Genomic DNA, 25,696 nt, shown 5'->3' with positions numbered 1-25,696 from the left:
AGGGCTGAAGTGCTTCAGAAGTCAACCTGACAGTGTCCCCGGGTCCCTGGACCGGCCGCCCTCCTCCGCTAGCCGAGCCGCCCGGTGCCCGGGCTCCCGCAGCCAGGCCGGCGCCGCCCGGCCGGGAATGCGGGTGCGGGGCAGCTCGCAGCCCCCTCGGCATCCCGCCGCGGTGCCGGGGATGCGGGACGGGGGCGGCGGGCATTCCCGGCGGGGCGGGCGGCAGCGGCGCTCCGCCCCCGCGGGGGCCGCGCCGTCCCTATAAGCGCCGCGGCGGCGGCGGGGGGCGGCCAGAGCCCGTTCCGCCATCCGCCGGACGGTTTCGGTCGGCTCCGCCTCGCACAGCCCAGCCATGCCGCTGCCCCGCGTCCCGCCGGTGCTCCGCGCCGCCCTGCTGCTCGGCCTCCTCCTGCAAGTCGCCGCCGCCGAGTCGGTGAGTCCCGCCGGGCCGTGGGAGAGGAGAGGGTTTTCCCCCCCCCGCCTGTGCGCCCCGGTAGGGAAGGGTGCTCCCGGTGCCGGGGGGCGGGTGACACGGCTGCTCCCCGCCGCGCCGGGCCGTGGGTCTCGGCGCGGCTCTCGGCCGGGGCTGCGCTTGCGGCGGGTCCCGCTCGCCAGTAGCCTGAGAGCTATGCCACCGCTGCCCGCCCGGGGCTCTGCCCCCACCGTTTGCCCTTCTCCGGGGAAGGGAGGGGGGCAAAGTGGGTTAACGGAATAGGGCAGTTCCCATTTCTTCCTCCGGTTCCCCTGCCTCCTTCCTGGCTCGCAGGCTGCTTCCCCCGTTTGATGCCAAAGCGGCGTTCTCCTGGCCCAGTCGTGCCCCGTGTAAGACCTCTTGCCCTGTCGCTAGCTGCCCCGGCGGCTGTGCCGCTCCTCACATAGCCCTTTCTCCCCCCCGTGCACTGGTGAGCCTCGTCATGCTTTTCTGTAATCAGGCCCGGTGGAATTAGAGCAGTACAGGGTGCAAGGGTGCGTGATAGAAATGAACTGCTCTCCATTACAGCTTTGATCTCCAACTGCTGGTCATGGATTTAAGTCCTTTAATCCCTCTTTTATTGTGAATGTGCGATGGCTTAGATACGTGCAATGCATTACAGCGCCTGGGTAGGCTTTCCAGTCTTACCTGACTTTGGTTGTGCCGGTACCTGGTGTCTTTCTATGTGTATCAAACCTTCCTCACTTCCACATGGGAGTGAAAAACGATGCATTACCATGGAGGGTTTAAGGGTTTCTTAAATATAGAATGAGGTGAAACAGTTTGGATGCTTCAAGCCGGGTACACGTGGGAGCTTTGTGGTGAAGCAGAGACTTCGGGATTCTGCCTTCCCTGCTGTTTGTTTGTTTGTGTGTGTGTCCGTCTTGCTGATAGTGCAGTCGGGGCAGATTCCTCTGCTAGTCTGAAAGAGCTGTGGAGATTAAGGTAACTGCAGGAGATCAGGGGTTCTCAAAACTAGGTTTAATCATCTACATTGCTTCGTTCTGGACTGGAGGCTGGGTGGGCAGATCAGAACTGATAAGGCTCTGCTGCTCGGTTGCTCTCTAATGGGGATGCAGGGGTGTGGGGGGGTGCTGGCCGTGGAGTAGGAAACTCCCACAGAAAGCATCTGTAGTAATTGTCAGCTACTCTCTGCTAAGACCAGCCAGCCCAAATCCACTTTAATCTGGTGTCTTTATCCCTGCTATTAAGCACGTGAATCGCTCGTTTGAGAACTGGCCCAAACTAGTAGGGCAAACCTTTGGGGCAGACAGCATCTGGAAGTTGCATTGACCATGTTTGGTATGAAATGCAACTTGGTGTCCCTGGGGAATTGAGTGGTCTGCAAGCATTGGATTTCTGCAAAGACAACAAATTTTGCACGGATGTATTCTGTAAATCCTTATATAGAACTTGTACAGAGTATTTGCCTGTATCTTTTATGCTGCTTAAGATGGAGTGTATACTGGAGAAGTAACACTGGCCTACTATAAAGCCTTATCCAAACAAATTGTTTGGGTTACAGCCTGCTGGGGAGGAGACCACGATGACACACTGTTTGGGAGAGTTCTGCTGGTGCTCATCCCATTTTTTTTCTGTTTGTTTTAGTAGCACTGCCAAAACGTGCAGGGCTGCACAGCATGTGGCTCTTAGTTTTTCTGTGTGGGCAGGGTGAAGACAGGTAGCTGTTTCTTAACAAGACAGGGATTGTATTTCTTGTGCTTATGTAAGAGCATGGCTTTTGAGAGTGATTCGGCGCTTGAATATTTCCCCAAGCCTGTACAAACAAAAATGCCTTGGCTCCTTTCCCCTTGCGTGGCTTTCTGGTGTAGATGGGATTTCTCCACGTGAAGCAATCTTGGATGTGTAAGAGGGTGGGGAATATTACTAAAGTGCTGAAGTGTGACGTTGGTGCTTAGGCTGTGGGTGGGTTGTGTTACAACAGCTCAGCAGCTTTGAGTGAGAACATGGTCTTGTTCCCCTGGGGTGGGGGGAGGTTCGAGCTGAAGCCTGACGTCTTCCGGCAGTCCCCGACCCTCTCTGGTGGAGTGCTTTAGAAAGCAAAGGCTGCACGGGCCAGGTCCTCCCCTCTGCTTGTGCTGTGGGAGGATGGGGTTCCTGCAGAAGATGCTTTAGGGGCCTGCAGCTGGGGATGGGCAGAAAGCCACCAGTGCAGCCAAGACATGGGATCAGTGGTGTTGACAAAGGACTTGGCCTGCCTTGCTTGGGCAGAGTAGCATCCTTGAGCTCTGCCTGTGCTTTTAGCATCTAAAAGTGCCCCTGGCAGCACAGGAAGGAAGCAAGGGATATTCCCCTGCAGCAGAGGCGTCTGCCTGCTGCAGGCTTGGGCTGCTTCTGTGTTTGAGCTGCAAGAGGGCTCTGAGCGCAGCAGGGCCATAGCAGTGCTAATGGGCTGCAAGCTTGTTGAAGCAGTCCTACTTTTCTGCTTGAAGTAAGAAAAAGCCTCCGTGCGGCACCACACGGTGTTTGTGCATCCCCAGCAGTGTAGACAAGCAGAAATCCAACGCAGAAGGTGCTGGCAGAGGATTGCTCAGGGGGAGGGGGGCAGGCTTGGTGCTGTTTGTGAGCTCTGTTTGCTGGTTTAAAGCAATCATGCTTGGAGGCCTCCTGATTGGCAAAGCTGGTGTCTTGTTGATGATAGCTGTGTTTGGAAAGTAGTGCAGCATTATTAATGTTAAAACCGGTTTGGCTTGTCCTGCTGCCATTGATCCCCGAGGCCTGTTCTTTCTGCTCTTTGCCCAGTTTCTCATCTGTCCCTCCCAATCAAATCAAGACATTGCTATCTGCACGTTTTACTTTATTTTGCCTTCTGACTTGGCAAACTCATGGGGCAGCTGAACATGTAGAGCAAATCCTTGCTTTGCTTCAGCCTTCCTAAAACACAGAGCAGCAAAATTACAGTGTCTAAGGCAATGTCCCTTAGTCCTGAAGGGAAGGAGCCTGTGACCTCTGGTAGCCGAACCTAGAGGTGGCTGTCGGGATGAAAAGCCTGTAACATGTAGAAAGAAGCAGCCTCTCTAGCACCTCGTACCTTGTCAAACTGCATGCACAACTCATGGGGTGGGAGTTCAGGGGGGCACGGTCCCTCTGCAGCCCAGCACCTTGTCCATACTAGATGTGGAAGTACCCACGTGGGTGGGAGCAGTCACCCCTGCGGTGCTTAGGGCACAGTCAGGGAAACAGTGCTGCTGCCCAGTTCTCATCTGTCCTAAGTGCCTGCCAGCTCCCACGCTGGAGAGCACTTTCTTGTGGTTCAGTTTTCCAAACAGCTTACGCAAGAGGCAAATTGGGGCTGAACTTGGTACTTTTCAGACCGGCGGTACCAGAGACTCATTCACTCTAGAAGGTTGAGGCTGTTAGCCAACGTGATTGCTCTCTTTCCTGCCCCTCCTGCTGTTGTCTCCCAAGGCCTTGGCACTTCGAGGTCCTGTAAAGGCCTATATCCAGTCCAACAGCCGTGAAAATGTGTTTTCCTATGTCTTCCCCTCTCCCCTCCCATCCAAGCCTCTGTTAATGGCTTTACTATTGCCTTGAGCTGTCTGAATGGTTGGGGTGGGGAGGCCATTTGCTGCTCTTCTCAAAATGCCTGAAGTGGAGCCTAATGTGATCTTGCTGTGGTTTTCTTGTGGTGGCTTACTGCCTTCTTGATACACTTGTGTCCCACTTCCACCATGAAGCTGGAAGCTGCTAACTTGGCTTTCAGAGTGACGATGGAGAGGAGGGAACCTGGCTGGCTGCTTGGCATGCAGACTTCAGCACAACTCCTGCAGCTACTTTTCCCTTCCCTCCGACTCCTGGTGCTGGTAAATGCTCTGTTGAAAATGTGCTGTCTGCTTGAATCCAGTTGGCTGGCTGTACATTAACACCAGGTTGTGTTGCATTTTGTGTGTGTTAAGTTGTTCTCCCTCAAATGGATGGATTGATGGGCTTTGTCTTTAAAACCAACTTTTTTTTTTTTAATTCGGTGGTGGTGACTGTACCAACAAGGGAAGCATGATAACTGCAGACCGTAGAACCACAATGTAAGTGATTTAAGTTGACTTGTAAGATTACTTGATTAAGTTATTGTGGCTCGCTGATCCCACAGAGCTCCCCAGCTATCACTTCAGTTAGACAAAACGGAGTGTCCAGCTTTCAAAACACTTCCTTGCTCTTGAGTTAACATTTATCCTCTTCAGCCTGCTCTTAGATCCTCACAGCTGCATTCTTCTCCTCCACTCAGTACAGCTTGTTCCTTTATGCCCTGTAACAACAGTAGGGTTGTGCTGCTTTTGCAGCCTCAAACTAGAAGCTAATGTAGTTGAAACACTACAAAACCGGTGGGGACAAACCCTGTGCACGCCTGACCTCCAGGCTGCTGTTGTGGAGCATGTGTGGCTGTTTGAGACTCGGTGGAATGCAAACGCTGTAGATTAAGGATTCAAATTATTTGCACTAGAATGAGACTCTTGTGATGAGACTGGGCTTGGTGGCTCTGAGTAGGCAGGGCAGCCTAGTTAAAGAGTTTAGCTTGTAATAATCTACTGCTCCAAGGGGCTATAAAAGTTCCTACGTTAATGAGCTGTTAGGGCTGCATTTCTAGATTAGTTCAGACATCCACTTTTTTTGTGTGTGTGTGTGTCTTTAAGTGTGTGTCTGAATAGTTGTCCAGTAAATGCTCTGCCTCTGATGAGCTTTGCTGTGTATCGCTGTCAGCCATGCTCTGGCTCAGGGTTTCTGGCACTTGCCTGGCCCTGCAGCTCCTGGAGACTCTGCTGTCACCCTCTGAGTAATGGCCCTGGCCCCTTACCCAAAGCAATGACTCAGACTTCCGAGGTGCTGCAGCACAGAGGTGGATCTCTTCTTATGGGGGAAGAAAAGGGGTGACAAAGCAAAACTAGTGCTGCTTGGCAGACGGTCTGCGCTGCCCTCGGCACCCAGCACCTTCACTGCTGCCTCTTGTCTCATCTGCCTCGGGTTATGGCTATGGTGGGCAAAAAAGCTATCGGGCTCTGACGTATGACTGCTGCCAGTAGCTGAGTTGGTGTTGGCAAAGTGAGATCAGAAAATGGCCTTGCCTTGAGTAGCCAGTAACTTGCTCTGGCAGCTCTGTGGTTGCTGCGTTTTCAGACAGATACAGTGGGAAACAAGAGTTGCATGGGGGAGAGAGGAAGGCAGTAGTATTATCTGAAATGACTGGGAGCGTTTCAAAGCAAGCTAAAGGAGCGGAAAGTGTCAAAAGAGGGGGTTAAATACTTAATCCTGAATCTGGAGAAAATGTCAGCGTAGGAGGGGAAAACACGCAAGATGTAGCTGCGTCCCTCAATTTCTGAAGGCTGGCTGACTTAAAAAATACACTTTTTGTGAAAGTCTTATTTTTGCTGGAAATACGCATTCTTGTCAGTTTTATCCTTAAATCCTTTGAGGCTGAGACTCTGCTTATAACATGCCAAGAGGCTGCTGTTAGACAAATTATTGGGATAACTTAAAAATCAAAGCAGTTAGTTAAAATCTTAGAGAGACGCTCCTTGGGGCGGGAAGGAGACTGGGAGACCTGTAGCACTGTTACCCAAGCAGCTAGTGTCATGTCAAGCAAAAACAAGGTTTCTTCTTGCTTAAACAAATCACGTTCTGTCAGGGAAAGCAAAGCCTGCCGTGGGAAGGATTTCTTTCTTCTGATGTTGCTCTGCCTGAGCTGCTGAAGGGGAAAAGGTGTCTCCACCGCAGTTCAGCTAAAACTGTGCTGCTGTCTGCTGTAAAACTTGAATACAAAGTGATGTGGCCTTGCCCTGTTTACCTTGCTGTGAGGCTAACCCTGCCTCCTGCCCTTTAGCTGCCATTACAGTCAAACTATAGCAATAAAACGAAATGTTAGCCTGCATTAATGACTGTGAAAGTGCCTGCCTTGGACTTGCACAGAAGTGGCCTGCATGGCACAGTAGCCAGAAATCTCGGTGCATGAGGGGAGCGTGGCTGGAAGAAGGGTGCCTGGCGTGACGGGGTGCTGCCACGCTGGCATGGAGAGGAGTGGGACCCATAGGTGGAGGGATGGATCCTGGCCAGCGCGGTGCTAGGAGGGAGGCAGAAGCTTCTTTTGTGGGCTAGTGTCCCCCTTTAAAAACAAACTTCTACTCTCCCCCAAATGGAAATATAGTCCTTACTAATGTCAGGAGCTTTTGCTTGGAAGACTCTCTTCCCCAGCGAGATAAATATTTATTGCAACTCCACAGCATGCAGTGGAGTAGACTCTGGAGCCAGGATCTTGCAGGAGACTGTTCGCGGGCTGTTCTTGGTGCTAATTCTAAACTTCCTGAGGCTGAGTATGAGGAGCTGGTCCTGCGCGTTGGTTACTAAACGACTTGCTAGTCTGGCCGAGCGCAGGCTTTGCAGAGCCAAGGAAGGGATGACCAAAACAATAGCGGGGTCCCTCTGCTCCTGGCTCTGACAGTGCGGGTGCAGAGACGTGGTCAGGGAGCGCTGGAAAACTGCTGCCAGCTGCTCACCCCCTGTTTGGAGAGAGGAGGAAGCCTGTCCAGGAGTCCAGAACTCTCCGAGAGAGGAAAGTGCTCCCGGGAGTGACAGGTTTCCCAAAGTACAGCTGCATTATCCCCAATAGCACATGCTGTGTTTAGTGCTTTCTGGGCCCAAGCCAAGGCAACCTCTGCACAAGCTGGGAATGTCTCTATTAAAAACCAAAACAAAAAACCCCAGCCTCTGCTGCTGTAGCTAACTAGGAAAATCCCTGCTGTTGAAATGTTTGTTTGTATAAATGCTTACACGGGTATAGCCTGATAGTGGAGTGGCACAGATACTGTCTCAAGTGCTTTCGTGCCGATAACTTCCTCTGCTATGGTTTTTGCTGGTAGCTTTGCCAACAGAGCAAAACTCTAAATAGCGTAACTGTGCTGGCAGAGCTCAACCGCCTGGACTAAGCCTAAATCTTTGGACTACTACTTCTGATTAGATTAAAATGGATTGTGGGAGGGGAAGCATTTGTAGGGCGCAGCATTGGGAATCTTGACTGTACAAACAAACTGAGATTAGCTGTATGGTGAGCCAGCTAGGAAAGGCACCCTTTGAAGTTGAGCATCTGCCTGGGTTAATTTTGCTAACGCTCTGGCATGAGGTAGCATAAAGGTCCCCAAAACGCACATCATGTGTTTCTTGCCAAGTGGAAATTCTGCTTGAGTGCGTGTCCAGGGAAATATTGGTGTCGCTGTATTCTAGGAAAGGGCAGCGAGGGCAGGCCTCTCCCTGGCATGAGGGGGAAATATGATATATGAAATATCCCAAGCATGAAGTATGAGCGTGAGAAATCATCCTTGATGGAAAAGCTGCTTTGCTGGGGCCTTTATATCCTTTTTTTCTTCCACAGACAGGGATGCAATAGGAGCTTCCTGGTATAGAGTAGGGCAACTCAGAGTGAGTTGTGAGCCGGAAAAACTGAATCCTTTTTTTTAACCTTAAATAGATTTCTCCAACTTCAGAGCTGAGCCCTGGGTAGTGAAGTGTATGAAATACCTATGATCAGGTTTGTAACTACCATAAAAATATAATCTCGTTATGAACTAGGTGTGTATTGCTGCCCGTGACTGGGAGAACCTTCCAGGGACGCGAAATGGCTCTGCCGCAGTTGTTTTCTTCCTGAGTCATGTGAGAGCTCCTGCTTTCTTCTCCTGCAGTTTTCCTCTAAACCTTATCTTTATTTGCTTCAGGGCAGGTGATTGACACGCAGCCATCTGCAACTGCCTGCTGAGCTTTATCTCCTCTAGCTGGAGGGGGGAAGCAGTCATCTCCTTCCCGCGGGCTCTGTAGGTCTCTGGAGGTGGGCACTGAGTATTTAGAGCAGCTATTTTGCCACCGTTGCAGTAAACAGATCCCAGCATGTGCCTGCCTGGCAAAGGACTCAGTATTTATGGCTTTGCTCTTGGTGGATAATCAGGCAAGAGCAGTTAAACAAGAATTCATTCCCTTGTAATCTCTCTGTCCTCCTCCTGCTTACTTCTGCTGCATGACCTGAAAGGCACACACATACGGTGTGGTCTGAAGAGAGCAGGCTGTGTGTAAGCAAATGCATGTGAGTTAAAAGGTAACTGAGGTTTGACTTTGTAAGTGCAGGGAAGCCTATTTGCAGCAAGCAGAGCCTGGGAGGATTCATCCCTGCTGCAGGGGAGGCACCCGTGACAGCGGGTTGCTCTCCAGAGCCCGGGATTACAGTGTAAGTGTCACGGGGATTATGCCTCTGCTGCCGCGTGAGCCCCCAGGAGAGCTGCTTGCGGCGACACAGCTTAAAGAATCACACGGGGAGCGGGGGCAAGTGGGGGAGTGACCCAGGCTGAGGCTGTGTTAGTGCTGGACATGCGTTACTGCGCCTGCCCCCACGTAGCACGTGGGCTGCTGGGGGCGAGCACGCAGGGTTGATGATGTGGCTGCAGGGAGACGGATACCTGGTTGGACAGGAACCGGGGATGCTTCTCTTAAGTCACCTTGAATGAGAGACGCTTTTACTAGCCAAACAATTTGTCAGCCTGCATGTTGCTCTTGCTCTAGCTTATTAAGCAAGACCTTGCTCCTTGCCTGTATTACTGAGCACAATTCAAAAAATTAAATATATTTTTTTTTTCCTCTTTGATAAGAGGCACAGATAGCATGCAATAACTGGTCCTGGGGTACTGGAGATGCAGTGCTATCCCCTGCTGCCAGCCAGGAGCTGCCTGCAAGCCCTGGTCTGTGCTTCTGTCTCTGATGTCTCCCTTAGTCCTCAGAGTTGTTATGGATTTACCTTTGCAGCTCACTGTGATGGGAGTGTACCTCTACAGTGGCTGTCGGAGAGGAGACAGGCAAGGCTGGCTTTGCCCAAAGCCACTCTGCCTGCGGTCCTGCTCTAGGACTGCTTGAAAAGTGTTGAGCAAAGGCACAGTAGTATTTAACAGTGTCTGGAAGCCTCAGGGTGAGCCTGTCATGCAACTAAACACACACATGTGCCTGGATGGGAGCTGTTTAACTTCTGTTCCTTGGCACAGAGGCCAGTGCGGGCCGTGTGTGCAGCAAATTATGTGGGACAGACTGACCAGGAACAAGGGAGAGGTAAAGTGGTACCCTCCAAGCACGAGCACAAGGAGTTAGCGCAAGTGGATTTTTTTCTTTTTTTACTGCAGCTGATGTGTTGAAGGAGTTAGGTGTGACCTAGATTGAATTATTGATATTTGCTTTGCTCTCTGGACAAAAGTGACTTTTGTGGGGTTTTTAATTTTTTTTCCCTACACAGAGCTGGAGCATGGAGGGAGGGGAGGGAGTAAAGTGTGGTTTGGGGGGGAAATAGAGTCCCTTACTAGTCTGGCAGGAGCTGCCTCTGCCAGAAGCTCATGTTGCTTCTAATAACTTTACTTTTAATGCTTATTAAGATGGGAAGATAGAGCTGTCTTTGCCTGTTACCTCGCTGTATGCCTCCCTCCCTTGGAGGTCAGGTCTATTTGGTTGACTTGCACCGATCTGAGCCACCCCATTTCCAGTGCTGCGTGGCTCCTCTGCTTTCCTGGCTTCGGGGGGCTGCCGTGCTTCGACGGGGTGAGCTCAGCTCCTAACCCCTGCTCCTTTGCATGCTTTACGTGAGCTTTAAAACCTTCCCAGTTTGTGTGCTCCTGCAAGAGCTCAGTGGAAGTGAACTGTATGGAAATCCCCTCTCTTGGGCTTGGTGGTTTACAGAGCTTTGCATCCTTGCACTGGAAAGGCCCCATTGGATTCAGTGCTCTTTGGTCCGTGATGCAGGAAAGCATGAGGGCCAGGGTGGTGGCTTTGCAAGAATGATCTTTAATAACCAGGCTCTGTGGCTGGCAGCTGCTCCTGTCGTCCAGGAGCCCTTTCTTGTTAAGCTGATCTAGATGTGCATTGTGGTGATGTAAGGTGACATCTGCCCATGACAGCACAGGTCTGGGAAAGATTTTTTGTGTAATACTGCTCGTGAGGTGATCCGTACAACTGTTCCCTAGTACAGAGCCCCTGACAAAAGCCCCAGGAGCCACTTGCATTTATCTGTCCCTGCAGGCTACAAAGAGTTAACAGGTCTGCACCTCTGCCCCCTCTTCTGCCACCTCCCAGGCTGGCCCAGCTCCATGTGCTTTTGTCTGGGAAAGGTTGACTTTCACCTTGCTCCTGTTTACTCCGACTTGTGTACACAGTGCTGGGGAGGGAGACACAGGAGCGAGCGCTGGGTCTCCATGCCGAAGTTACAAACTTGAGCTCCCTGTGCTTTGGATGCCCGAGCCTCTGCAGGGCTGACTCCCTTTGCAGCTTGCTGCCTGTGACCCTTCAAAGAGGCTTTCAGTGAACTTTAGTGTGTTTTATCAGAGACAAGGGCCAGCTGTAAAAGCTAATTCCATGTCTGGAAAACTCTGTCTCTGCCCCAAACATCATTTGGGGTTTTTCTGAAAGGGTTTGCAAAGGCTGTGGTGAGGAAGTGTGGGCTGGGGTGGGTGAGCTGCTTGGGTTTGTTATTTCCCAGAACTAGCCAGTGGCTGGGGAAATTCACGCCTTGGACAGAAACTTTGCTTGCTGCCTCAATAAATAGAGGTTCTTGCTTTGAGAAGAGGCTAGTGGTATGCTGGGGCTGTAAGTGAAGGCCCCAGGAGCACAAAATGGAGTGGGGTGGGCTAGGGATGGAGCACAGCAGGGCTGCAAGCCTTTGCCTGGAGTGCCAGGGGTGCGATTCCTGTGCCTGAACTGAGCAAACAGTGTCTGGCTTCATCCAGTAGCGCAGTCTGTCTCAGGCTTGGATATGAGACCTCTGTGCCCACCTCTTCCAGGAATGACGCTCATAGTTCACGTGCCTGACGTGCTGGTTGTCTGGCAGGGAATAAACTCTTTTTTTTTTTTTTTTTTTTTTTTTTTTGCCACTGGCAGGCAGGAAAAGCTTCTGCTCCCCAGCATGCTGATTAATCCCCCTTGGTGCTTACCGGGGATAAAAGCTGCTTAACATGAGGAAGAAATCCTGGAACTAGACTCCTGCAGAAGAGGTTGATTTCTGTACAGACCTCTCTTAGAGAAGAGCATATTAATAGTAGGGCTTGACTTCGGCTGCCGGGGCGAGGTGGGGCTGCGCAGCCGCCCAGTCCGACTCTCCCAGCAAGTCCCTGGCCCGACTCCAGTGCTGGGATAACAGGTGGTGGAAAGCAGACTCCGAGCAGCGCCAGTGCCCTTCTCCAGCTGGCAGTTGCAGAAGGTGTTAAGCTGAATGTGGCGAGAGATGACTTGGCAAGGGCTGGCCATTGTCCTGCGGCAGTCTCCTAGCTTTTTCCTCTTGGCTGCAGCCTGCCAGCCGAGAGGAAGCAACGGGCACTTTCCGTGGTGCCTCTTCATTTGGTAGCAGAGCTGTAGGGAGGACTGAATCCTCTTGGAAAGGGATGCACTTTTTAAGCAATTCTCCAGGGCGCTCTTCATGTGGCACTTGGGAAGCCTGCAGCCCTTGCTTTTAAGTCTCTGAAAGTGCCTGTGTGCCCTCTCAAAGGTGCGTATGCGAGGAATGTGCCTGCTCCAGACCTGCCCTGCAAGCAAGGCACTCCAGTGTTAACTCTTCCCGGGCTGCCCATGCCCCAGCTCCCAGGAGGAGCCTGCTTCCTAGGAGAGCATGTCTTGAAACCTGGAGGGTAAGTACGGAGGTGCCCAGCAGCCCTCTAACTTTCCTGACAGATGAATCTGTAAAATGAGGCTCACTGCCCACAAGAAAAGTTTCCTGTACGGTTTGAGAAGCTCTCGCAGCTTCCAGGAACTTCCCTGTCCTTGCTCAAGAGGATGATGAAGAGTTGAGTTCAGGGAACGCTCCCATATAATCTTATTTACGCTTGTGAGTCAGTAATTTCCTTGTTATGTCCTCTGGCTTGTAAACACTGTCTGTCCTGATTTAAATAGGGTTTTCTGATAGCCAAACCTGGTGCGTTCCACAGTATGTACTAATCACCGTGGCTGGCTGCCACCACTTTGCTCACGGCTGGGCTGATCTGATAAGGCCAGCCTGCTGTCCAGCTACTCAGTGGCCTAAATGCAGTTTTTCTTGAGCTGCCCTCGTTAGGACATTAGCTGGCCGTGATTCATAACGAAGTACGGCGTGAGTTGGCACAGGGGTGCGGCTCAGTGGAGCGCTCTTGCCAACATTGATCTACCCTGGCGCGGGAGCTGGGTTATACGGATCTGCGGTAAACGTGGTCCCCAGCCCTGGTGCCCTAGCTCGGGCAGACAGGAATCGGGCTCTTCCTGCCCCTTGATGAAATGGCCAGAAGCTCTCATGGGAACAGCTACTGCATGCTGGCAGCAGTTTCCATTGCAGGTCTGGCTTTGGCTGGGTTTCACATATCTTGACATGAATTTGCCTTGGAGCAAGTGATCCATAACGTTAGGAATGCCTGGTTCCAGGCTGGGAGGGGATTTCTTCCCAGCTGGCCTTCCTCCCCAGCCCCCTTCCCATCACGTAGTGCCAGGCTCGGGCAGAGTGGAGACAGGGGGTCTAGGAGGAGAGCTGGCCTCAGCACTTCATGCCCTCTAGGCTGTTCATTTTGTTATCCTCCAGCAGAGTTGCTGGGGAAACCAAAGATGCCTCAATGAGCTAATGAAAAGCACATCTAGTAGCCACTGCTCCTTATGCAAAATGAGAAGCATCTTGTCCTGACCACAAGGCCTTGTTTGTGGCAAAACCAGTATGCTAATGGGCAGGGAAATCTGGGCTGGAAGCAGGGCTGGGGCCGTGGGCAGAGGAAGCTGACACATAGCTTGTGGCTGATTGTTGGCCTTCACTTGCGAGATCGATAGTGGATGTGATTTGTCAGTTGGTGTCACCGCTGGGCTGTAGGATGGGGCACACCTGGCCGGGCGAGCAGGAAGGCTGATCCCGGCTGATCCCAGCTGCTCAGGGTCTCGCTGCTGCCCTGATGAAGCAGCAAGCGCTGGGGCTCGGGTGGTGTCACCCAGCTCTAGCTGTCCCTGTGAGTCTCTGATCTTCACCCCCTGTGAGGCTGTAGCTCATGCTAAACCTGTACATTAAGAAGAGGCCTCAGATGTGCAGGACTGTGGAGCGTGTTAAAAATGCTTTCCTGGGTAGTTAAACCTTCAGGACTGGAGCCCAAGTTCTAGGAGACACCCAGGGAACATGTTCCCAGTCTTTCTGTGGGGACAGCATGAAAAAGTGATGACAGCTTAGCCCCTAGCTATGGAACCCATCCATCTGTGTCGTGCTTCTCGCCGTAGGGGAATGGGTCGAGTCCCCCATCACAGCGATGACTTCATGGCTGTGGAAGCATCTGGAGCTGCTGGAATCTGTAGGCTGGTGTTGAGCAACCCAAGAGCTCATACCTGCGGTACCCTCACCAGGGCTGGCCCCAGGGCTGTGGGGCGAGGGGAAATAATTCTGGGGAAATTGCATAACCTTGGTGAGGGCAGGAGGTTTGGCCTTGTGGCTCCTCAAAGGTCCAAGCGCAAATGAGCTCTGTGTGTAAATTGCCATTGTGGCCAAACAGCTGATTCTCTGGGAGGCTCTCCTGCCGTTTTGCTAACGTGTGTCTGTAACTGTAGTCATCGAGCCATAGGATCGTGGACTTGATTTTACAGGCTTGTTTGTTTACGTGTGTTTTAAGAGGTGAGGCAGGGGAAGCTCTTCCTTCAGGCAAGTCATTATTGACAGCAAGTGCTCTTGAATGTCACAGTATATTGCACTGCAATTCCGCTGAACTGACAGACCAGTTTTTAACCCTTGGGTGATAAAATAGGTTTGTTCTCAATACAAGAAGCAACGAATTGCCTTGGCGTGAGGCTTCGGTGCTATGCAAAAAACTGACCTATAGGTGCCAGGCTTTTTCTCTGGGAATAGCAAGTCCTTCCAAATCCCCCCTTATCACAAACTGTGAAGGTATTGCTTTTCAAAATGCTTTTGCTACAAACTCCTGACCGAGATCCTGTTGTGTTATTTTCTCTCTGTGGGTTCAAGTGAACCTCCTGAATCTGTAGCCCTCAAGAAATTCCCCTCCCAGGCTGGCTTTCACTTCTGTTCTAAGAAACTCTAGGGGAATTCAGCTATTTCCAGGCTAATGAAGATAATGCTTTTGGTGGAGAGAAAGTTCAGCATTTAATGTGCTTCTGATGGAAGTGATGTGCTCGGCACAGGCTCTGAACTCCTGACCTTTAGTGAAACACTTCTGAGGAGTTGCCTGATACTTAACACTTCTCCACCTCCATTTACAGGTGAGAGAAACCGAGACCATGGACGCCAGATGGCTTGACTACCCTGCCTCCGGAGACTTGCCAGATGATGAAGACATTGGTGAATTCAGGCCTCACTTAACTTCTGATGGGTTAGATATAGATGAGGCATCTGGGTCTGGAGGTAAGTGGGGAAGGGGGGAAATAGATCTCCCTCAGTTGATGCTGTGAAATTTCTTCCAGCACCAGCCCATGAGTGATGGGCTGAGTGCACAGCCAGAGCTCCAGAGGGAACTACAGTGTCAGGTGGAGATGAGAAAGCCACGTGAGTCGTAGTTGCTCACAGATGAGAACAGTGAAAGTGGTTGTACCGTGATGTTGAATCACTCTGGGAGGACAGATGGAGTCCAGCCAAGCTTGTCTTACTGCAAGTGAAAAGGCATTGCACTGGCTGGATCTCTTGCCTGTTGAACTCCAAAGAACTTCTGAGAAACTTAAAATTAAAAAAAATAATATCTATTGTTGAGGCAGTGTTAAAAGGCTTAAAGTTAGTATCTTAGCTGAGGTCAAACAAGGTAAAGGACTAACTGGTGTTCAAGTGAACTCTCTGTGACATGCAAAACTCCCTGCCCAAACCAGTTTCTGTAGCTCCGTGTCCCCTTTGTGTGAACATTTGTTCTCTGAAAGGGAAAGAACAAGTGCTGAAATCGGTGCCTGACATGTTTGGGCAGATCTGGTAACTAGAGGGTTGGTGAACTATCCTTTAGGGATGGGTGGTTGAGAGCATTGCCCTCCACTGGCATTAGCTTAGCAAGCTATAGCAGACCTGCTTTGCAGGGCAACTCCTGATAATCTGCAGCAGGGGCCAATGGATCCAGCTGAAGACCCCTCCCATGCAAGAGGTGTTGGTCTTAAGATTACACCTCATGGTCTTGCACAATCAAAGCCATTAAATGACGAAAGTACTAGTAGATAAGAGGGAATTGTAGTCAGTGGAGAACAGTCCTGGTTTGTCTGCAGTTGCTGGTATTGCGGAAGGGTCTGAATTCTGGGAAAATGGCATATAACGAGAGGAAAACTTAGTGTCCTTTTCTATTTTTTTTTTTTTTAACTTATTTTTCCCCCCCCTCTGCAGACTACTCAGACTCTGAAGATGCCATATATCTCACCACCATGGATACTCCAGTGGTAGGTATTGCCTCTGTATGTTTTAAGCAACACGTAGCTACTCTGGTTTGTCTGTGAAGCTTTCTGAATACCCTTCCCCCTGCAAGACATGGCATCGAGATGAATCTACCTGCATGAGCAGGAACAGTGTACTCGTAATGCACTAAGCAAACTTTCTTTTCCCTGCACACCCTCCTGCTTTCAATTGTAGGTAGGCTGGGTGCTGCTTACTGATGGGTGTGGTTTGTCTATATTCTGTAGATGTCTGACAACTATATCCCTGGAGATACTGAGAGAAAGATAGAAGATGAAAAGAAAAACACAATGATGGACAACGAAATCATTCCAGACAAAGCTGTACCTGTCGAAGAGAACCTGTCCAACAAGGTCTCCATGGCAAGCACAGCCAACAGCAGCATCTTTGAAAGAACAGAAGTCCTTACAGGTAATACTCCACCTTGTCCTGATAAATCATTAATACTGTAAATCAAAATGGTTTCTATTGTTCCCTGTTTCTCTGGGGAGCGGTTCCCTGCTGACAACGGGGGTGAGATGCATTACCTCTGTGACTACCTGCAGCAGGGTCACTTCTGCCTTCTAGTCCTTAAAAACAGCGGAAGAGCCTCCTGCTTGCCTTGCTGGGGTAAACAGCTTGTTTTTGAGCCTGCCAGCTGACTGTTGGCTTAAGCGCCACACAAGTCACGTGGCAGCTGTTCTGCACCCAGATACTACCTCGACAAGAGGCGTATCTAGCCATAAATCAATGACATCATAGACTTTCATATCAAATGCAGGTGTTTCCTTCTAACCTCTGCCCAAGTCCTGCCTTTTCTGAGCCTTGCCAGGAACCAAACAACCCCTCTAAGGGATTTGAACACCTAGTGAACTGTTACGAATCGAAGTACCTCTGTCTAGAGGAAAACCAAGCGACTGGCTTCCCCTCAGCATGTGGGACAGATCTGTCTCAAGGCACACTTCATAAAGCACTTGGCCTGATGGTCCAAGTACAAACCTCGGCACATCTTGCTGATCTGCAGCCATCCTCCCAGTCAGAGGAGTGACTGGAAGAGTGGATTGCAAAGCCACCTAACAAAGAAGCTGATTTAGTGCAATGAGTAGGTGTCACAGCAAAGGATAAGCTTCAGTGAAGTCTTGTGGCCACCCTTGGTGTGAGGAGAGAGAAAAATCTTGGTGGTTTTTTGTGGGTTTTGGTTGTTGGGGTGTTTATTGGAGGGAGGTGGTGGTGGTAGTGGGATGTTGCTGTTTCATTGAAATACAGAGTCCCCAGAGTGTGCTCACACAGGTAGTTAACAAAGCATTCAAATTGGAGCTCTGCCGTTTTCCTGGAGTTGACAGTTTGGGGGTTGTGGTGGGGCTTTTTTGGGTGGGTTTTTTTGTTTTGTCTCCACGCAGGGAGGATGTCTTTTTGTCAAAATTTCTTTCTTGCACTAAACTGGAAGATTAACACAAACTGGTTAATGTGGAACATGTGATTACTCTCTGGTTGGATTGAAAGCCATTTCCGTCCTTTTCCAATAACATCTGCTGTCGCTGAAAACGCCAGCACATACGGTGACAGACACGTGGACGGCACTGACTCTGGAGGCAGTTCTGGGGGCTGGTACTCTTGAAGCAGATTTTGAGAGGTAGCTGATGGTTTGGAGTTGTCCAGGAGTTTAGACTTACTCCATGCTCTTTTTTTTCCCTCCCCAGCTCTCATTGCAGGAGGGGCAGTGGGCCTCCTGTTTGCTGTCTTCCTGATCCTCCTCTTAGTCTATCGCATGAAGAAAAAGGACGAAGGCAGTTACGACCTTGGGAAGAAACCAATCTACAAGAAAGCCCCTACAAACGAGTTCTATGCTTAAAGCGCAGCAGCACCTTGTGCCCATCAAGGGACAAACAGACTGTATGGAAACACTGTGCCCTCAGATGAGATGTGCTGAACAAATGCTCTTTTTGGATTGAATTTCAAAGTGACTTTGAGAAAAAACAAACTTCCTACGTGACCCTTCCCATCCCGCTCAGCTAACAAGGGCCCAATGAAATACAAAGAGTCTGAAAAAAAACCTCAGTGTATTTTTTTTTTTTCCCTAAAGCTAGTGTAAAAAGAGTAAAGATGCCAAATTTTCTGCTTGGTTTTATAGAGGGTATATAAACACAAAACAGACTGTATGGAAGCAAACACCATGTGTTTGCATCCAGTGTGCCGTGCTCAGATTGGCTGCTTCTATAGAAGATGGCTTTTTTTTATAAACTTTGCTAATAGATGTCTTGCAGCAGGCTGTTGATGTGAAGCATTTTTGTGGAGAACTATTTATGAATCTCTTACACTACAGATAATGTTGCCTTATCAGGGAGTAAAAGGCCCATAGGGGCTCAAAATCCCTGGATGCCATAAAGGGCCTATGGGAATGTCTTCCCCAGGAGACTTCTGTCTCTTCCTGTCGGCCCCAGGCAAGGGTCATTCGTCCATGAAATCAGGACAGCCAGTTTTCTTTGGCCATGACAACACCCTTTCCTTGCCTTCAGTCCCTTACCTTTTTTTAAGGATTGCTTGTAGGATTTTTTTATAACAAAATTTTAAAGAAAATAGCCTAATGTTTATATAAAGTTTGTAGAAATTGTTTTGAAATAATAATAAAAAAAAAAATCTACTTTTTTAACTTCCTCAGATTTATTTTTTCAATCCCTTTGTGTTTCCTTTGGCCGGGCATTTCTCTAGAGATGTTGTTTTATATGATTCATATTCTGAACTGAAGCAGAGTTAGCTACAGTGTGTTACAGGTTTCTTCTAGTTCTATAGCAGCTACTGTAGAGGGTAAAAGATATTTATGGTTTCCCCATAACTTTTTTAGGATTTGATTTTTTTTTTTGTTTGTTTAAATAGAATTATTTATAGTTTCTGAAATGGCTGCTCTTCTCATTTGGTAACTTTTATCCTTTTTATGTAAAACACTAATATAATGAGTCTCTGTGAAAACTATTTAAGCTTTATTCTGTGAATTTTAATTATAAATTCAAGGCAATAACTTCTAGGATTAATCTGTATGCAAAATTGGATTCATGTGATTGAAGTAGGGAAAAGATGAGAGTATTTCTAGCCTGTAATATTATAATCAGTCCTATAGAGCTATATAGTATATATTTTACTGAGAAATACACAGTTAAGAGTGAAAAGGCTGGAGTTAATTCTTCAGCAGCCCTGCTGTGTGTAAGAGGCTTGATCTCGTTTGTACTGCTGTTTGTCCAGTGCCTCGTCTAGAGCACAAGTGGGCTCGTGCTGGGGACGGCAGCTGGGAGCAGCCCGAGCCCTGGGGCTCCGTGGCCATGTCCCGGGCGGTGCCTGGAAGCAGGCTGCAGCCGGTGATGTGCCAGGTTTGATCCTCGTGAGTTGGAGCGGAGATCCCCATCTGTGTTCTGGGGTTGCTTTTTGAAGCAAGCGTTGGAAGCTCGCGGTACAGAGAAAATAACTCTTTGTTTTGGGGGCTGGCTGCGCTGCAGAGTCCCCTGCGGCACTGTGCCGAGTACCTGCCTCTTGCGGAAGGCTGGCTTTGGTAGCTAAAAGTCTGCCTCGGCGGCAACTCCCAGCTGGAAGCACAGAGCTTTCATAGACGGCTAGCTCTGAACCTCCTGCGGAGGGTTTTTCTTAATATATCATGTACATAGCTCCTACCTCTACTGAGAGTTAGACCAATTCCCCCAGCGCTCCTAGAGCGAAGCGTAACGTGCGTGTCCGATGCCTCTGTTTCAGGAAGGCGTTACAGAACTACTTTGTGCAAGTCGTGTCCTACTGCAGCTCTCTGAATCTGGTGTGGTTTAAGACAAAATCTGAGTGTGGGTCCCTAAACTGCGTAACTGGGTAGGCAGCACAAAACCAGACGGTTGCGAAGGCTGATCAGAAATCTCATCGACCCCTGAAGTCTCCTTACCAAGGCTTTGTTGTAGGCTTGAGGCCAAATTCGTAGAGGCACTAGAACAAAGAAATTCAGCTTCAGCCAGTGGCAGCTGCTTCTCGGAGCTAGGCGGGTGAAGTGGAGATCGCAGGGGAGCCATGCATTGAGACATCGTGCAAGAAGAGTTTTCCCAAGGCTCCTCCTCCAGGTTGACTCACTTGCTTGGTGCCAGTCCAAGTGTGTTTGGGGAAACTGCGGGCTCTGGGAGGCTCTAAAAACTGCACAAAGGTCACTGTAGACTGGGAAGGGGAGAGGGAGGATTTTACTGCCTATGGACAGCACTGCCAGGAAGGCAGGAGCGGTGTCTGGTTCTCGGGATATTTAGATTCTCTTGTGTAATTGCTCTTGGGTATTTTCCACTGTTACTGATTTTTTTTTTTTTCTCTCAAATAAACTGGTACTTTCTAAAATTGGCTTTTTTGGACTGTTTCTGATCGGAAATTACTTTTGGGAGCTGGGTAACAGGGAGCTCATGTTTGCGTAACATCTTGGTTTACCGAAGGGGGAGGCACGCTGGGATCTGGCTTGGCGGTGGCCTGCAGCTCAAAGGGGCTTTGTCAGCTGGTCCCAAGCTGTCTTCAGTATCTGACCCACAAGTGACTCCTCCAGGACCAGCGCCACTGCGTTTCTGGAGCTACTGAAGCTCCTCCAGGCAGGTAAAGCAGATACAGCATGGCATGAGGAGGTGAGTCCATCCTTTCTCTGGTGATCGGTTTTCTGATGACGCTTTGAGAGGGCTGTCTCCTTGCAGCCAGAAGGGACAGAAGGAAGTAGAAGATGGGCTTGTGCATGTCCCCTGGTGACAGCAGCACGTTCCTGTGCCCTCAAGCACAGGGGAGCAATGTGCAGAGAGTCTTGCTCGACCAAGTTTCGAGCCAATGCTGTTTAACTGATGTGGGCCTTCAAGTGGGGGTAGAGCTGTTTCAGCTTCCCTGGGATCAGCTGCTCTGGGAACAAGTTCACAGGTGACTTCATGCTGGTTTGGACTAAAGCAGGTCTTCTCTAAAGCACGACCTGGAGGAAGCTGCTGCTCCTCCAAGCCCCTCTGCTCTGACAGCTTGGGATGGGACTCCTCTCTGTCTCCCCGGGCACATGGGAGAGGGCGGGCTGTGCAGAGAGCAGGGCTGCTCGCTGGGAAAAGTGCCGAGTCTCCTAAGAAGTGCTGTATTTAAATGGATTATCGTCCTTGAGAAAATCTAATTCCCCTTTCCCTGGTGGGAACTCCTGCTCTGGGTAGTTAGGATTAGCAGCGATGGAGGAAAGAAATTAGGACTAGTACACAGGCTCCCTTGGGGGTGAGGGAGTAGCAAACACTTGCTCTGCTCCTTGTTGCCTTGTCTGTCACCGGTGTGCTCTCAAAGGTCCTCTGAGAATCTGCTTCTGGTGCCAAGAAGCTCTGTGCTCGCAGGGCTAATCTTTGCTCCGTGGGAGCTGCTGTTTGTCAGTAAATTGGTGACATACGCCCGCGATCTTCATGTTCTTGTGCCTGGTGTGGCTGTGACAGGTTCTTGGACGTGTTCCTTGGAGCAACGTATGTTTGGTTTTTTTGTTTTGTGTTTGGTTTAGGTTTTTTTTCTTTCTCTCCTGGGCTTCATGTCTCGGTTGCAAGAATCCCGTGTACTTTCCAAAACCGCCCTCAGTGTAAAAGCGCCTTGTTTTTGCAAAGCAATCTGGACGGGTACTCTGCAAATCCCCAGAGTGCAAGCCTGGCTGCCTGCCCGTGCTTGCAGAGCTGCGGTTCCTGGGATGGATTCGTCACTGTTCTCCCTCTGTTCTGCCTTTCTGCCCTCCCTGGCCAGCCTGCCTGTATCCGGTGTTAACTGACGGCCGACTCACACTAACGCCTCGTGAATTCTTGATCTTCAGCTCTGACCCCTGAGTTGACACTGAGTTGTTTTTCCTCCTAGCGCTGCTCTGGTTTTAAAACCAAAACCCTGCGGACCTGCTTCGCCTGGCTTGAAAATAGCTGGAATCCTCCTGGGTACTGATGTGATCAAGTGGCCACGGGAAGCTCTGCCCTTCCCAAACGCTCCCTAGCAGGAGGGGCTCAGGGGAATGAGCGGAGGAGCTGGAAGATGAAGTGTAACCTCGTGGATCCCCTTTACTTTACAGCTTCCGGGGAGCATTGAGGTGGAGTTCATGGGTGTTTGGGTCCCTTGTTTCACAGGGTGAGCTGTGGTGCTGGGGCAGGTCCTGTGCCGTGCTGCATGCCAAAGAGGTGCTGAAATGGGTCATGGAGATGGTGTGCAATAGTGTTGGCGATTGCGGTGCCCGTCCTCAGCACCTCTAACCCTCCAGAGGGGCACAGGGCACCTACCTCTCCAGGCAGGACACCCAGGCTGCCTGCAGAGACCATGGAGTCCAGGAGGGGACAATTCCTGGCCCCCCGGAGACACGGTGTTTCCCATGAGCTTTCCCCAGCCCGCTGGGTGCTGGGCAGGGTGCACAGCTTGGCTCCCTGTGGCTGCAGGCAGGGGACAGGGCGAGCAGGGAGAGCCCAGGGGATGGGGGTCCATCCCAGTGCAGCCCTCCCCTGCCCACTGTGGCTGGAGGGCACCAGCGGGGGTCACTGGGCTCCCTGCTCGGCCGGGCAAGCTGGGGCTGTGCGGGAGGTAACAGGGCAGGTTGTCCTCGGGGCTGGGGCAGCCGGCTGAAAACCTTCCTCCTTAGGTGCAGCTGACCCTTCTCTGCAGGGATGATCCTATCGTTGGGGCTAAACCCCTTCAGCTCCTCCTTCGCCCTCCTCTGTCCCATCTTGCTTGGCGTGCCAGCTGTGGTGCAGGCGGTGCTGCCCACAGGTCTGGTGTCTTTGGGGTGCTGAGCCCATCACGCGTACCAAAGTGGATCCTCGAGGCTTGTATTTTGGACGGTCTCTGAGGAAGCTGGGATGCTCGCTGCCGCGTGATGGAGCAGCATTGCCCACGCAGGCTAACAAGAAACACCCCGTGGATGAGGAGGGTGTGGGGTTTTCGCACCAGCAGTTGCACTTGGGGTGTAGCAGCGCTGGCCTGGCTTTCGACTGCAAACTCTGGGCTGCCGCTGCCTGCCGGGTTTCCCCGCCCGTGCCCCCCTGCCTGCCCACCAGCCCCCTTTTCCTGGGAGCCTTCGCGGAGCCCCGCGGCCGAGCACCCCGGGCCCCACCCGTGACGTGCCCCCCGCCCCCGGCACGGCTCCCGGGGCCCGTTCCCGCCCGTTCGCCCGGTATCTGCTGCCATCTCCTGGGCGAACCCCTCCCGGCACGGCCGGGCCCCTGCCCGCTGCCTGCCCGCTGCCTGCTGCCCGCCCGCCGGTGCGCTGCCCTCGCTTCCCCGCTGCTTCCACCGGGGAGCGGATTTTTTTTTGGGGGGGCGTCTCTGCTAATTACAGGCTGCACGGCCGCGGCACCCCGCCGCGGGTGGGAATTCCTCGGCAAGCAGCGGTCTCGGACACAGGACTGCGAATTGCAATCACGCTAACAGTGTTAGGAAACCCAGCCGGCTGCTAAGAGTTTGTCGTCTTTTCCTTTTTTTACTTTTCCTTTTTTTTTTTTTCTGTATTTTCTTCCTTTTTTCCCTGTTCCTTTTTCCCCTTTCCTTCCCCTATTTTTTTCACCCTTTTTTTTTTTCCTTATTTTCTTTTTTTTTTTTTTCTTTTTTCTAGTGCATTGCAAGAGCCTCAATGCAGCTAAAGGCCCTGAGCCCTTGGCAGGAACGGGGAGGAGGGACCGAAACAGTTTCTCACCTGGAGGTGCCACCAGCTCCTGACTCCTCAGATGGGAGCGAGCACTTCCCGGGATGGTCCCCGGCCCAGGTTTGTGCTCCTTGCGGGAAGGATTCAAAGAAAGTGTTATTGAGGCATTAACTATGTCACTTTTTGTCCCAGCTATTGCAGCCAAAGCTTGTGGGCAGCTTTATAGAGGTGGCTTGGGCTCTCAAAGGCATCTGGGACCCGCAGGGAAATAAAACTTCCCTGCAAAAGGTATTAAAAGAGCCTTTGTGGGGCTTTGCTGCAGGGGCAGCAGTACACGGCTGGACACTGCAGCAGACGGAGGATGGTCACCCATGGTGGCTGGTTACCTGGGGAGGGTGGGGGGTGCGGCATGAGCCTGGGGGGAAGGGGGACCCCCCAAGAGTGGCCATGTGGCAGGAGGTGCTCAGGCCGGTGAGGTGCAAGGGCCGGTGAGGTGCTGACCTGGCTTTCCCCGTGGGCGCGTGGGCTGTGTGTTTCAGTAGCTCAGGGCAGAGTCCCAGGAGCTCACCCCATGCCCGAGCTACCGCTGAGCCGCAGCGGGTGAGCCGGGCTGGGACAGGCTGTGCCTCCCCGACAGCACCCCCTGACCCCCCGATGTAAGGATCCACTTCGTTTTGCATCTGGAGACGATCAGACCATGCTGTGCCTCACGCTGCAGCCCGTGCAAGGAGAGCACCCCAGCTCACCAGCACCCCGCTCCCACCCCAGCGCCATGGGGATGGGCCCTCCCCTCTCCCTTTCCCCAGCAGAGCAGATGGAGACACCGATCCCCTGTCCCCACATGGAAAACACAAGGGGTAGGGATTTCTCCTGCCATCCTAAAATATTGGTGGCTTGGGAAGGGTGTGGGTGGGAAAAGCTGTGATGATACATTTGTCCTGGGAACAGATTAAACTTAATAACACAGGGTCACTGCGGCGAAGGTGCATCTGATCAATGCAGTGAGACGAGGCAGAGCTCGATGGTGGGGAACGGACCCCGGGGTAGCAGCTCCTGCATGTCTGGTGTGACCCCACGGCATTGGGAGCTCACCTGAGAAAATCCACCTGCAGCTGTGCCGAGCGTGGGGCAGCCAGGGCTGCCCTGCTCAGAAAGGGGGCTTGGGGGTGCCAGCCAGCCTGCTTCAGGGAGGAACGCACCACCCAGCATGGGGGTCCTGCTGGGCTGCAGGGACAGCGGGTGCTGGCAGCCCCAGCAGCTCCCCCAGGCCCACCCTGTGCTCAGTGGGACCCCCTGCTCGTCCCGGCCCGGGGTCAGTGTGCTGCAACGAGCTGCCATGTTCGCAGCTCCAGCAGCCACGTCCCCAGAGCCACCGACAAGCCCGGACCTGTGAGGGCTGTGCCGAGCATCACAGAGGGTGTGGTGGAGCCAGCCTGGCTCCCAGCGGCACCCCCAGCCTCGGGGCGGGGGGCGGTGGTGGCTCAGTGCTGAGCCCGAACTCCTGGGGATCTCCGGGGCAGGGATGCTGGCTCAGCTCAGCCTCTCCGTCGCATGCTTTGTCGCAGGAGGGAAGCTGAGTGGGGCCGTCCTGAGCCCTGTGGGTGCGTCTCCGTTTGGCTGCAGGGATGGAAAGCTCCCCTAGGACTGGTAGGCCCTCGTCCTGGGTGCTCGCCTGCATGGCCAAGACAGCCAGACGTGCGGGGTGCTGATGCCTGCCAGCAGACAGTCCCTTTGTGTCTTTAGCCCAGGCGGTGCTTGTGCAGGATCTGGCCACCAAGGCTACTGAGGCTGTTGGGGTCATTGCAGGTTTGTTTTGCAAGTATGTCCTTGGCAAAGGTGATCCAAAACCCTGGTCCTCCCCTTGAGCCTTTCCTAGGGCTTCCAGCAAGGTGATGGCCAGGGTCCCTTCGCTCACATCTCCTTGTAGCAGGCTCGGGAAGAAGCACAGCCTGAATGCAGAGCCAGAGCTTGGGGCTGCCTAATTTTGAAGGCAACCTGCCGGGACCAGCATGAGAGGCAGGCTGGCATGCTCTCCCCTGCTGCTGCCCCGGTGAGCGGCCGTACCACCAATGACCAATTCCTTGTTGGAAATCAGTTTGCTGCAGCTGCAAGTCCATTGCTGCTCTGCATCCCGAGGGCGGGAGCGTTTCAGCGTGGGGCAGGGCAAAGGCTGGGTGTCCCCAGACCTCCATGGGGTTTGGCATGGGCAGGGATGGACACGAGCGCGGATGTCCCCATGGCTCTGCCCAGCCGG

General features: G+C 51.9%; 1 protein-coding gene across 1 annotated transcript; it reads left to right on the top strand.

The window, feature by feature from the left end:
* The first annotated feature begins 305 nt into the window (after nt 1-305).
* Nucleotides 306-20,157, top strand: SDC4 (syndecan 4). The gene is made up of 5 exons (XM_076351648.1): nt 306-433; nt 14,696-14,837; nt 15,789-15,841; nt 16,082-16,265; nt 17,534-20,157. The coding sequence occupies exons 1-5, from the start codon at nt 353-355 to the stop codon at nt 17,683-17,685; spliced, it is 612 nt and encodes a 203-aa protein (XP_076207763.1). The 5' UTR covers nt 306-352; the 3' UTR covers nt 17,686-20,157.
* The last annotated feature ends 5,539 nt before the right edge of the window (nt 20,158-25,696 follow it).

The sequence above is a fragment of the Aptenodytes patagonicus genome, chromosome 14 (assembly GCF_965638725.1).
Source record: "Aptenodytes patagonicus chromosome 14, bAptPat1.pri.cur, whole genome shotgun sequence".
Classification (NCBI taxonomy): domain Eukaryota; kingdom Metazoa; phylum Chordata; class Aves; order Sphenisciformes; family Spheniscidae; genus Aptenodytes; species Aptenodytes patagonicus.
This window is presented reverse-complemented; position numbering and strand designations above follow the sequence as displayed.

Bases quoted from the DNA above. Each gene is read 5' to 3' on its own strand.
- SDC4 (XM_076351648.1), top strand. From the start codon at position 353: ATGCCGCTGCCCCGCGTCCCGCCGGTGCTCCGCGCCGCCCTGCTGCTC. The intron at 434-14,695 runs GTGAGTCCCGCC...CTCCATTTACAG, and splicing joins AAGTCGCCGCCGCCGAGTCG to GTGAGAGAAACCGAGACCAT. The intron at 14,838-15,788 runs GTAAGTGGGGAA...CCCCCTCTGCAG, and splicing joins TGAGGCATCTGGGTCTGGAG to ACTACTCAGACTCTGAAGAT.